Genomic DNA, 13,368 nt, shown 5'->3' on the forward strand with positions numbered 1-13,368 from the left:
CATTCATTTTTTTTTTAAATTATGAAATTTTTTACCAAGATTCCTTCCAGCACAAACATTCGTAAAGCAGGGAGAGACCCACAGCAAAGCAGTCTGGGAAAAAGACACAGAAATGTTGTCCTAAAAGATGTTTTCACACTGACCACAGTTCTGTCAGTGCAAAGAGATGGTGACGGAACAAATATTGAAAACACAACTCTAGGCACGCTCTCTCAAATTTTAAGCATGGTACATAAATATTGTCTAGTTTCCCCCGGAATTCATTTAGTATATTTCCCAGATTTAGAAAAACTGTGTGCTAAGTAGGGAATTTTTTTGTTTTCATTGATAAGCAGATCCTCCCCTCTTCCCCCCACCCCCCTACCCTCCATTAGCCTAGGTCAGCACATAAATTTAGCTTCACTCCTACTTGGGAACTATGGGGTGTGTGGTATCCCATTTGCAAAGACACCCCCATGGGAGAGGCAGGTGGGTATTAATGGAGAATGGAAAGAGTTGTTGGCAAGGTCTCTGGATCCACGCGCTCAAATTCTGCAAGGCAAATGATCGTTTCTTTAGTGGCATCTCCGTGGAGGCATCTCTGTGACAGCTCTGTGGAGGGGGGACGCCCCTTTGGAGACTTAATGTGCCCCAATACAAGGGAGAATCTATGAAAAATTGTGAAGCTGAGGGGAGAGTTATGAGTGTAGCATGGGGTATGTGATATTACACAGACTTGCCATCCACGCAGCGCAATTTCTGACTCCCTTGTAAAGTTCACTGAAGACTGTGCAGCACCGTGTCTCCACCAGAGGGCTCCACAGAGCACCTTTAGAAGCCATCCTCTCTGGCTACTGAGGAATATTGCCTGGAGCCGGAGCCAGGAGGGCCCCAGGAATGGAGGCTTGATATGGGCAAGGCACAGAGTGAGCAAAGACTGGATTCTTCATTAAAGAGAGAGGTCCTGTGAGTCCATGATTTTTAAAATCCCTTTCGGAAATGGAGGAGGGTGGAGGAGAAGAAAGCTCAAAGGAAAAACTGAGCAATTGCACGATGTTGAGCCAGAGAAACACACAGAGTGCTTTCTTTGCTCCCATTAAAATGCATCCCAACAGGACACACCCAACAATACTGAGGACGATCGCCAGAACTGAGGTATGGCCTGTCCCAGCCCTTACCATCCAAGACTTGCTCTGGAGTGAGCTCATCAACACAGGCTGGACACTGGATGGAGGAGCCCTTGGACGCACAGCTGCAGGTCCCCTACAACAGATGGACGGGATGACTGGCAAGGGACACGTTGTTTCAGATAACATCTCCCTGATGCCAGATGCTCTCAGCGCCATGCTTTATTTGTTTCTCACAGCCAAGTGTGTGCAACATGTGTTTTTTTTCTTCTCAATTTTAATCTCTTAATTCATCTGAGCAGTTTGAGGGTGTGGCCATTTGATTTTATCCTGGAGAGTGTGTGAGTCAGGCAGAGAGGAGCAGAACCTCAAAGGATCCTATTGACGTGTCATTAGTTATGTGACACGTATAGGTCTGCCCGTGCAGGCGTTCTGCTCCTCTTTCACCGTGGGTACACGCTGGGCTGTGGAAATCTACCTGGGACAACAAAACCCAGCAGCAGCCAGACCCTTCCACTAGAGGGGCCAGAAGCATAAATAATGCTGCAATGTAACAATTGCGACAGTCTGAGTGAGTAATGCCTCTTCTCAAGGAGCCCAGAGCACATTCATAATACATTATCTCATTTATCTTCACCACATCCCTGAGAAGCAAAGGCAGGGATGATTAGTTTCACTCTCCCTGTGGAAAAACATAGAAGGAATTACATAATTTGCCTAGGATCACCGTCTGTCCACCTTGAGGTCAAGTGCTGAACCTGGGTCTCCTGATGCTGAAGTGGTCCCTGCTGATCGGTATTTTTTTTTTTTTTAATACCTTTATCATTTTTATGGAGCCCTGGTGGCACAGTGGTTAAGAGCTCAGGCTGCTAACCAAAAGATCGGCAGTTCGAATCCACCAGCTGCTCCTTGGAAACCCTATGGGGCAATTCTACTCTGTCCTTTATGGTTGCTATGAGTCAGAATCGACTCGATGGCAACGGGTTTTTTAAAAAATTTTTTAAATCATTTTTAGATTATAGTTCATATGGAGGCCTTTTCTTAGCTTTCTTTGCCAATGGAACTCAGGTTTATTTACAGAACGTAAACGTTGGAATGGAAAAAAAGATGATTAAACAAATACTCTTCTTGAAACAGCATATCCTTTCAGAAGAAAGCACTCGCATCTGTGTTGCACCAAACCAAACATGTAGTGTGGGATAACCAGTTGCCCTGAGTCTCTTCCAACTCATGGTGACCACGTGTGTGACAGAGTAGAACTGAGTTCCTTAGGGTTTTCAATGGCTGATTTTTCAGAATTAGATCACCAGGCCTTTCTTCTGAGGCACCTCTGGGTAGACTCAAACCTCCAATGTTTCGGTTAGCAGCCGAGTGCATTGACCATTTGTACCACTGGAATTTAATCATCTCGTGCCATTTAAAACTAGTTATTTCATATTGGGCTAAGCACCTCTGCAGGAGGGTTCAGAATGTCAGTTTATCAAAATCACCTGCAAATGATCCCGGAAGCAAAGAGGCCAACTCTGACAACTAGAGCTTGATTTGTGTAGAAATGCCTGGAACAGCAGTGCCACACTGTGGTAGCTGTCTTAGGAAAATCCCTGAGTTCCTTCTCACCCAGGTCGGGCCCTTTCCCTGGGCAGACACGTACCTCACAGCCTCTTGTTTGGCTCTGGATGTTTTTCATCTTGCGCACCAAGGTGAGGTAGAAGCCAGTGCCAAAGCAGTTCTTCAGGAAGAGTGGGGTGCCCGAGCAGTAGAGCCTCCCCTGTGAAATGATGGCAATGCGGTCCCCGAGGAGGTCTGCCTCGTCCATGTGGTGTGTAGACATTATGATGGTTCTGCCTGCAAGGAAAGGGGCCAGAGTGATGGCCAGGCAGGCCCTGCACCGGGCGCAGTGCTAGAGGATGTGCGCGGCATACAGCAATCTCCCGGTGACACGTTCACTCAAAGTGGGAGTTAATAAATAAGAACAAGGTTGCTAAATCTGCAGCAAATTCCAAGATATTAGATAACAACAACAACTACCAACACCTCTATGTTGTTAGGTGCCATTGAGTTGGTTCTGACTCATAGTGATGGTTATGGATTGAATTGTGTCCCCCAAAAATATCTGTCAACTTGGCTAGGGCATGATTCCCAGTATTGTATGATTGTCTACCATTTTGTAATCTGATGTGATTTCCCTATGTGTTGTAAATCCTATCACTATGATCTAATAAGATGGATTAGCGGCAGTTATAATGATGAAATCTACAAGATTAGACAGTGTCTTAAGCCAATCTCTTTTGAGACATAAAAGACAGAAGCAGTGAGACATGGGTACCTCATAATACCAAGAAAGCAGTGCCGGGAGCAGAGCGCGTCCTTTGGACCCAGGGTCTCTGTGCAGAGAAGCTCCTAGTCTGGGGGAGCATTGATGAGAAGGCCGATAGAGAGAGAGAGCTTTCCCCTGGAGCTGACGCCCTGAATTTGGACTTTTAGCTTACTAGACTGTGAGAAAATAAATTTCTGTTTGTTAAAGCCATCCACTTGTGGTATTTCTGTTATAGCAGCACTAGATGGCTAAGACAGTGACCTTACAGGACAGAGTAGAACCACCCCATAGGGTTTCCAAACAGCGGCTGATGAATTTGAACTGTCAACCGTTTGGTTAGCAGCCAAGCTCTTAACCACTATGCCACCAGGGCTCCATTAAATGCCTACATAAAAAAAAATCAAACCCATTGCCATCAAGTCGATTCTGACTCATAGCAACCCTACAGGACAGAGTAGAACTGCCCCACAGAGTTTCCAAGGAGCACCTGATGAATTTGAACTGACGACCTTTTGGTTAGCAGCCATAGCTCTTAACCACTACACCACCAGTATAAACACCTGTATAGCACCCTACATATTGTAAAGCACTGTCGCAAACAAGATCCTGTCATCAGGCATAGGACCTGATTCAAATAAATCACCATATATGGGACACACTGATTACTGTTAGTCAGCATCTCTTGAGTTCCATTTCTGTATTCTCTGGATCACGTAATCCACATTTATAATCTTTGCAAAGAACACATACCCGTACACATATATACCCTTTTGTACCAATCAGAGAAAACCAGAAAAAAAAAAAACAAAAACCCGTTGCTGTTGATTTGATTTCAACTCATAGTAACCCTATAGGACAGAGTAGAACTGCCCCGAGAGAGCTTCCAAGGAGCCGCTGGTGGATTCCAACTGCTGACCTTTTGGTTAGCAGCTGAGCTCTTAACCACTGCGCCACCAAGGATCCAACTAGAGATACCATTACAAGAAAAAAGGTAATGAGGATTCCAGGATGGCAAATCTTCAGTGAAAGGCATAGGGAAATACTGTGCAAATAGAGAGATGGGGAAATCTTGGGTTGGACCACAGGGTTGAACCACACTGTCACTCTTATGGGCACCCTGAGCTCTGCTTGCTGTCTTCTGCACCTGCACCCTCTGGTTGGAAGGTGATGTGACAGAGGAGGCATTTTGAGACATTCCCATCCATAGCAGTCCTTTCTCTGTAGCACTGAATACCCAGCATGTAGCCCTCGCACCTGGTTCTCAGTGGCCATCCCACGGCTATGGAGCTTCCTTGGATTTTTGTAGGTGACTTGGGTCTCGTTAGCCAAAAAGGAATTTCACTTAGAGCTGCACTATTATGCCAGACAGAAGGGCTGCAGGCTAGAAAACTTTTTAGAATATTCTGGGAAGTAGGCTGTACCATCAGTGACTCATGCTTATGATGGTGTAAAAATCTCAGGAGGACTCAACTGGAACTTAGGTTCATCCAAGTCACTGATAAAGCCCCATCTGAATGTAGTTACTGCTGTTATTGCAGTCAGATGCAAAACTCCAGATATGAGACAGTGTGGACCTGAGACAAAGCAATGTCCTTCCCGGGGCCATTACCTGAGCGATACTTCAGGAGCAGGTCCCAGATGGAGCGTCTTGAGTAGGGATCCACCCCAGAGGTGGGCTCATCCAGAATGACCACCTTGGAATCGCCCACAAAGGCAATGGCAACAGACAGCTTCCTCTGCATGCCACCTAGAGGTACAAAGGGAGGGGACATCACAGGGGCTGTGGAGGATGGAGAAGAGAAAGGATCCAGGGCTGGTGGTATACACGGGATACCTTAAATCCAGCAGTGGTCTGATGCTGCCTCTTTAGACATTTATTCAAAAACCCTAGCTGTGTGCAGGTCTTGTAAATGCAGAAAAGGCAATCTCTGCCTTCTAGGATCAGACTGTTTGAAGACTGCCCTCCTATTTTAGTTCAAACACATAGATACCAGAACAAATAAAGCTGAAGCTGCTGTGAGACAATGTTCCATGTGGGAAATGATCCAGAAGTTGGCCGCTCTTAGCATCCCAGAATAACTTTATAGAAGTGTTCCGACTCTTAAGAGCTTGCCTGTTATAAGCCCCACCACCACCTACACTCTCCCTGTCCACAGATACCCTTGACCTGAGGTGCACTGGGAAACAATAGCTTTTGCCATCTGTAGCCCTGTATTTTTCCAATATCAAACACCTGATAGATTCTGAGCTTCTTCATTCCTCTTGTGGTGGAGGCCTGTGTCCTCCAACATGGCTTCCATCTCTAGCTGGGACTCCTCCCAGGACTTTCCTTTCAGCTGGGCATAGAACAGGATGTGTTCAGCCACTGTGAGGCTGTGGGGACAGGACAGTGAGAAAGGCAATGAGCTCAGCAATTCCACTTCTTCTGGGGATTTAATCTTAAGGATGGGTACAAAGATTAAGCAATGAAGATGTTCACCATGGCATTGTTCATAATACAAACCAAACAAAAACAAAACAAACACTGCCTAAATATCTAGCGATAGGGAAATACTTAAATAATACATTTATATAATGGAATAGGATGTAAACATTAAAAATTATTTTATAAAAGAATAATTAACAACATGAAAAGATGTTCATGATATCTTCGGTTAAAAAAAGTCACTTAAAAAAATGGTAGGTTTTAAACACCAGTTAACATTGAGTTGATGCCAACTCATGGTGACCCCATGTGCATAAGAATAGAACTGTGCTCCACAGGGTTTTCATCAGCTGATTTTTTGGAAGTAGATAGCCAGGTCTTCCTTCTAAGGAGCCTCTGGGTGAACTTGAACCACTAACCTTTTGGTTAGCAGTTGAGTGTTAACCATTTGTGCTACCCATTTCAAATGGGACTCCATTTAAAGTACGAAGCTACATCTATATATGCATAGGAGAACGTTCTAAAAATTATAAAATTCTATACCTAAGTGTATCTAATTTATCTCCGGATGGTGAAATAAAAGATGACTTCTGTTTTCTTCTTTTTGGTTATCCTTCCTTCTTCCCTTCTTCCCTCCCTCCCTTTCTTTCTTTCAACAATGACTATGTATAGTTTTTTAGATAAGAAGTAAGAGATATTTTAACTGGGGGAAAAAAAGAGTAACTGAAAAATGCCCTGAAAAGTCAATCTTTAGCATCATGGCTTAAAAGGGAAAAAGGAACATGGATTCTCCTCTCTTTGGTTCCTGAGAAATATTTCAGGGCCAAGCAAAGGGCCTAGAGACCAGCCACTCTGTCAGAGAGAAGGTGGCATCACTCTTTTGAGGGAGACCTCACTTCCAAGCACCAGAGATACAATCCCTTTCCCTGAGGGACATTTCTCACTGCAAGCAGGGACAAAAGGACCTTGAACACTGGAAAAGGCCAACAAAAGTACTGCCATCCGCCCCCAGACCTGGCATCCCTGAACTGGGCTCCAGAGAGTGTGTGTATTGGGGGCAAGGGTGAGGAGAGGGGTTGGGGAGGGTCTCAGTTCCTTTTTGACTTACTGGTGAAACAGGATGTTGTGCTGCGGACACATGCCAAGGCTCTGCCGCACCGCATCCAGGCTGGTTTCAATGTCCTTTCCCCCAATGAGCACAGTCCCTGACGTCGGTGGCAAGAGACCCGTCAGGATGGACCTGCCAAACGCAGCCGTCAGTGGGCAGAAGAGATGGTCTTTAGGAACACGCCTTGGGAGGGCAGCCCCTCACCAGGGTCGGTGAGGACTCTCACAGCGATGCCTACCTGTGGCTCTGAATTGAACCCAAACAGTCATTACCTGTGGAGACAGTTCCACATACAGGGTGTGTACCTGCAGGCCCGAATGCGGACGACCACACTGCCCTCCTTCTCTGCCTCTACTTCTTTGCCAGTTCTCCCAGGCTGTCACTGAGGGCCTCAGACCACCCCAGCCTCTCAGAACATTCTCTCTCTGTTTTTCTTCCTTTGTAAATTAACCTTTTCATTATTTTATATACATATATATATGTATATATGTATATAACTCCTAAAAAACCAAACCCACTGCTGTGGAGTCGATTCTGACTCATAGAGACACTATAGGACAGAAGAGAACTGCTCCATAGGGTTTCCAAGGAGCCGCTGGTGGATTTGAACTGCCGACCTTTTGGTTAGCAGCCAAATGCTTAACCACTGCGCCGCCAGGGCAGTATATATATATAATTCTATTAACCACAATCTAATCTCATGAACCTTGCAATCCCAGTCTTAGCTACATAATTCTATACACCACAGTCAGAATGTTCTTTTGCAGCTGCAAGTCCCTTTCCAATGTGGTAACATAGTGCCTGGCACTGTATGGGTCAATAAAAGGTGTTCACTGCATGGGTAAATGCTTTTCCTGCTGGGCGAGTGGTCACAGATGTTGAAAATCCAGATGTCCCCATCACAAAGCCCAGGCTAAGGTCTTAATGATGGCAAGAAGCCCTGGCATACAGTAGACCTTCAATGTGTATTGTTAGCTGCTGTCGAGTCAGCCCCCAACTCATGGTGATCCCATGCACAACTGAACGAAGTGCTACCTGGTTCTGCGCCATCCCTGTGATTGGTTGAGGATTGGACCATTGCGATCCATAGGGTTTCACTGAATGATTTTTAGAAGTATATCGCCAGACCTTCCTAGTCCATCTTGGTCTGGAGGCTCCACTGACCATCATAGCAACACAAAAGCCTCCACTGACAGGTGGGTCGTGGCTACGCATAAGGTATGTTGGCTGGAATGGAACCCGTGTCTCCCGCACAGAAGGTGAGAATTCTACTGAACCACCAATGCCCCCCTTCCCTGTTTATTTGTTGATTAATTGACTGAAGCCAGGCACAGGAATTATCACCAAGGGTATCATCTTTGGATCCAAAAGATAAAAAGCCCAATAGCAACTACTAAATTTTTTGTAAAATGGGAAATAAGGACTCCCACCATATGGGGTTATTGTGAGGATTCAATAAGTTAGAGTTCTTAGAACAGTGCCAGCATAAAGTAAAGCTAAAACTCACTGTTACTATTATTATTGAACATTATGTTTCTACCTCCTGGGGAAGCTGCGTTTCAGTGGCGGATGAAGTAATCTGTTTGCCCTTGAGAAGCCCTGGGATGCTGGATGGAACTTGGTGCTCTCTGACCATATTAGCTCACAAGGAGAGAAATCAGGCAGAGCCAGTGTGGCCACACCCAGCTTTGTCCTCAGTTCAGATACCATCTCAGGCTATCTGAACTTGGATTTGGAAGCTGAAATCTCTGTTGATCAACCACTAGAGGGAAACAGAACCAAATATAATGGCACCGGCCCCACATTCCATTCACACTGACCTGCCCTCAGAGAACATTCCAAAGTAGGGTGTACACTTTGCTGTTCCTTCCTGGGGCTTTGCAAAAAGCCGAGGGACATGAGGACTACTTATTACACGGGCTCACTGCCCTCTGAGAGGTCAGCCTCGGCTGCTCCTTGGGAAACCTTAGCCAGCAAGTTCTCCTTCTCAGCAGAGGGCGCTCAGGCCCTTGAGAGTAGCTTGGAAAGCCGCCGGCTGAGCGGTCCACAGAGTCTTCCTCTTCCCTGAACTGGACTTTCAACTGCCAGGGTGTTACCCCACAGGCCCCTTTAGAGAGAGCATCCTTTTTCCTTTCTCCAGAACTACTACCAACCCTCATCAGGAGCCCCACTCTGATGTAGACGCTGCCTAGCAAAGAGCAGGTAAAGGAATGTTCTGTGAAAATAAGAAGTGCCCGAGTGGTACAAACGGTTAAGCACTCGACAACGAGCTGAAAGGGTGGTGATTCAAACCTACAGAGAGGCACCTTGGAGACAGGCCTGGCAGTCTGCTTCTGAAAGGTCACAGCCTGGAAATCCTATGGAGTGGTTCTACTCTGTACACGTGGTATTGTCATGAGTTGGAATTGACTCAGTGGCAACTAACAGCTACCAACGCAGAGTCCCAGGGGTGATGTAGTGGCTTCATCACTGCCTTAATACAGGTAACCCAGGAGGGGGTGAGGGTGGGGCGGGCTCCTGGATGTCAGAGATGAGCTCTTGTGCAAAAGAAGGAGCCCTGTGGTGGGAGGACCGGGTTCTAGCCCCACTGAACCATTGGAGCTCAATGACATTCAGAAAGCCACTTCAACTCACTGAATCTCTGCTTCCTAGGGCACACAAAGAAGGCAATGAAATTTGCTCCACTTTCCTCTCGGGCTTCTGGTGAAGATCAAATGAAACAGTCCATGGGAGCTGGCTTTGAATTGCAGTGCACTTTACACATTCCTGGGACCACAAATATAGAGTGTATTTTTTGCCACTAAAATTCAGTGGGGAAGGGTAGACTGCAGCTAATAGGGAAAGAATAAAGTCAAGAAATGACAGAAGAGAATCGCTATTCAACTTCTTTGCCTGAAGACTCACAAGGTGGTGGTTTTCCCCGCTCCATTGTGACCAAGGAAGGCGGTGATCTGGTTCTCGTAGAAGTTAATGCTAAGATTGTCCACAGCTGGCTTGCCACAGGGCTCAAAAATCTTTACCAGATTCTTCACACAAACCCCCGGAACCAACCCTGGAAGCTCACGTTCAAAGAAGGATTCTGGGAAGGGAAAAACGAACATGATGTAAATATAATGCCTTAATGTACACGTTCCCCAAAGTTCTTTCTTCAGACTGTTGTTTTCTCCTATAGTTTCACCTGCTCCCATGGCTTCAGCTATGACCTTTGTAAGGACACTTGCCAAATCTATAGAATAATGATAACAATGCCAGCTAACTTTTATTGAGCAGTCACTGTGCTTCAGGTACTGTTTCAAGTATTCTGCCTGGGTTATCTCATTTCACCCTTATAACAGCCCTATGGAGTGGATGTTATTATGTCATTTCTATGATGAGGAAACCTGACACAGAGACATCAAGTTTCCTATCAAGGCCACACAGCTCGTGAGGTGACAGAGCTGGGATTTGATCCCAGACTGTCTGGCTTCAGTGTCCACGCTCATTACAGGGCACTCTCTGTCTTTACAAAGTTAGCCCTAAGCTCAGTCCTCAGTACCAGGCCTTCATTTCTGACAGTGTGGAGACATTTCCTCATGGATTTCGGGTAGCAGCTCACACTCCTCATCTTCCTCCCTAAACAACATTTTTCTTCAGAAAAATGTCCATTCCTGCAGTCACCATTCTCCTAGTCACCTTGGCCAAGGCTGATTTTTTGCTCCTTAAAATTCCAGGGTTGCTCTGATTAACTGGGCAGGCAGTCCATTCTTCCTCTTCACTGATCCTCAAATTCCCTCTACTTTTCTACTCCCACACACCCCTTTCCAGTACCGGCTCACATTACCATGATTTCCCCTTCTCTCTGACCTCGAATCTCTCCCTGCTCAGTTTACCCCACACAACACTACTTGATTTATCTTCTCAATATTGTCGTACTGAGTGTTTACTCCCCTGCAGAAAGCAACCTATTGCTCCTTCTGTTCCTCCTGGCCTTGCCTGTGACTGAGGTGGGACTAGACCCCCAGCCCCCGATTTCAGCTTTGAAGTTCCACTCTGGGAGCGGGGTCTACCCAGAGGTACTGGTGGTTGCAAACCAGCTCTGTGAGTTGGTGCGAGTCGTTGGCCTCACTGGTGGGAAACAGACCTGAGGTGGGGAGAAGGCATGGAACCGAACCCACTTATGCAAAATCAGGCAAAGCCCAGAGACTATGCTGCCCCTCCAAAGCCAGGGTGATGACAGAAACAGCATTTTAGCAACCAGAGAGAAATGCCATATGCTTAGGGAATAGAAACCCTTGGGAAAAGTACAGTACAGATTTGAGAGGGAAGATAAGGACGGCAAAGGCAGGAGAGATAACACTTGTGAACCTGGTCCATTAGTTCAAGAATTATTAGGTAACTTCCACTGTCAGGAAAGGCTTTTGATGGCTTGAATGAATGGGCTTCTAGATTTGTAAACCCGAGTGAAGTGTGGTCAGTTCCCCTGGAGTGCTCATCCCCCTTGAGCACAGAAGCAAGGCATTGCATTTATTTTTGTCTTTCCTTATAGCTCATATCCGCTTTAAGGCCCAGTGACCCAAGTTATTGTTCTCGCTAAATCCTCGGAAGTCAGCACATTTGTGCAACTCACTTGGGATTTGCCTAACAAGGGCACAGACACACTACATACTTGGGGTTTGCTTTCTCCAGGAAATATGCGTTCATGTCTGGGCTGGACCATTCATTCCACACACATGCAGCTGGACCCTTGAGAGGGCACCGCGTTTAACACTTGTCAACAGAGAGTCGGTTTTCTGGGTTTCATTTCATGCTAATCATGAGGTGTCTTGGTCTGCAAGGGCCTTTGCAGTGTTCAGAGCCTTCTCCTTGTCTCTGCTCTGTGTTCTTTGTCTGGGGCTTTTACCATTTATTCCTTCTGGATGTTCCGGGTCCTCCATTTCCTCTGTTAGGGGTTCGGTCTTTTCCAGGGCCCTTTCTCCTCTGGTTGAACACCCTGTACCAACCAAAAGCAAGTGTTACTTCTCCAGTGAGAGCTAGGAATCAGTAAAGACAGGAAAGGAGAGGAGAAGTGGGGGGAGCAAATGAGTTTTCTAAGATAACAGCAAAGCGCAGTTCCCTCCGAGGTCTAAGTCAGCGTTCAGAAGACCAGCCGCCATGCAGGCCCACCAGACTCAGACTTTCACCCCAATCCACAGCAAAGTCCTGGTGAACCTTGAGTAAAAGTCCATTCCAGGTGATATGATGGGCACCCAGTTTAAGGAACAGCTTGAGGAATGGTTTAGCTGAGAAATCTACCTATATGGGCATTTCAGTATTTTGCTTTGATTTTTAACACCAGAGTTGAGCCTGGTTGAGGTAGCAGAAAAAATCATTTGCTATGAAGTCAGTTGGTACTCATGGAAACCCCATGTGCATGTCAGAGTAGAAATATGCTCCCTAGCGTTTTCAATGGCTGATTTTTTGGAAGTAGATCACCAAGCCTTTCTTCCGAGGTGCTTCTGGGTGGGCTTAAACCTCCAACCTTTTGTAACTGGTTGATGTGCTGAGCTGCTAACCAAAATGTTGGAGGTTTGAATCCACCCAGAGGCATCTAGGAAGAAAGACCTGGCAATCTACTTCTCTAAAATCAGCCACTGAAAATCCTATAGAATATTAAAGAATTTTATCAACAAAATGAAAAGATAACCTAGAGATTGGAAAAAAATTTTCAGGAACCATATACCAGATAAGTGCCTAATCTCCAAAATATATATAAAACTTCTGTAAGATAACAAAAACACAACCTAAAAAAAAAAAAGTAGACAAAGGACTTGAACAGATAGTTCACCAAAGAGGATAGTCAAATGTCCAACAAGCACATGAAAAGGTACTCAACATCATTAGCCATTAGGGAGATGCGAATCAAAAACACAGTGAGATATCACCTCATCCCCATTAGAATGGCAATGATCATGTAAATATGGAAGTTGTTGTGTCGGTGGATGTTTTGGTATGTGTATTTTCACCATAATAAAAATCAAAATAAAACGAAAAACCCCACATACAGATCACAGTTCTACTCTGACACACACAGGGTTGCCATGAGTCAGACTTGACTTGATGGCACTATATTAGACAGTGTTCCACTGCTATTTATAAGGTTTTCACTGACTAATTTTTTCAGAAGTAGATCGCCAGGTTCTTCTTCCTAGTCTGTCTTAGTCTGGAAGCTCAGCTGAAACCTGTCCACCAAGGGTGACCCTGCTGGTATTTGAATACCTGTGGCATAGCTTCCAGCATCACAGCTACACACAAGCCACCGCAGTACAACAAACTGACAATTGGGGGGTTGAGGTACAGGCCTAGACAAACTGAGAAGTGTAAACACACACAGACACACACACACAGGCGCACTTTGTAAACTTGGCATTTGGTTTAAAAGGACATCAGGACATCC

General features: G+C 45.7%; 1 protein-coding gene across 1 annotated transcript in view; it reads right to left on the reverse strand.

The window, feature by feature from the left end:
- The window catches only part of ABCA4 (ATP binding cassette subfamily A member 4), a 174,073-nt gene that overhangs the window by 55,355 nt on the left and 105,350 nt on the right, over positions 1–13,368 (reverse strand). Inside the window, exons 18-24 of the mRNA XM_023733347.1 lie at positions 11,836–11,925; positions 9,861–10,035; positions 6,957–7,088; positions 5,657–5,796; positions 5,033–5,170; positions 2,758–2,951; positions 1,158–1,242 (exon numbers count right to left, since the gene is read on the reverse strand). Of these exons, the coding sequence (XP_023589115.1) occupies positions 1,158–1,242; positions 2,758–2,951; positions 5,033–5,170; positions 5,657–5,796; positions 6,957–7,088; positions 9,861–10,035; positions 11,836–11,925 (954 nt within the window). The remainder of the gene's footprint in view (positions 1–1,157; positions 1,243–2,757; positions 2,952–5,032; positions 5,171–5,656; positions 5,797–6,956; positions 7,089–9,860; positions 10,036–11,835; positions 11,926–13,368) is intronic.

Source organism: Trichechus manatus, unplaced genomic scaffold (genome assembly GCF_000243295.1).
Source record: "Trichechus manatus latirostris isolate Lorelei unplaced genomic scaffold, TriManLat1.0 scaffold00058, whole genome shotgun sequence".
NCBI classification, from domain to species: domain Eukaryota; kingdom Metazoa; phylum Chordata; class Mammalia; order Sirenia; family Trichechidae; genus Trichechus; species Trichechus manatus.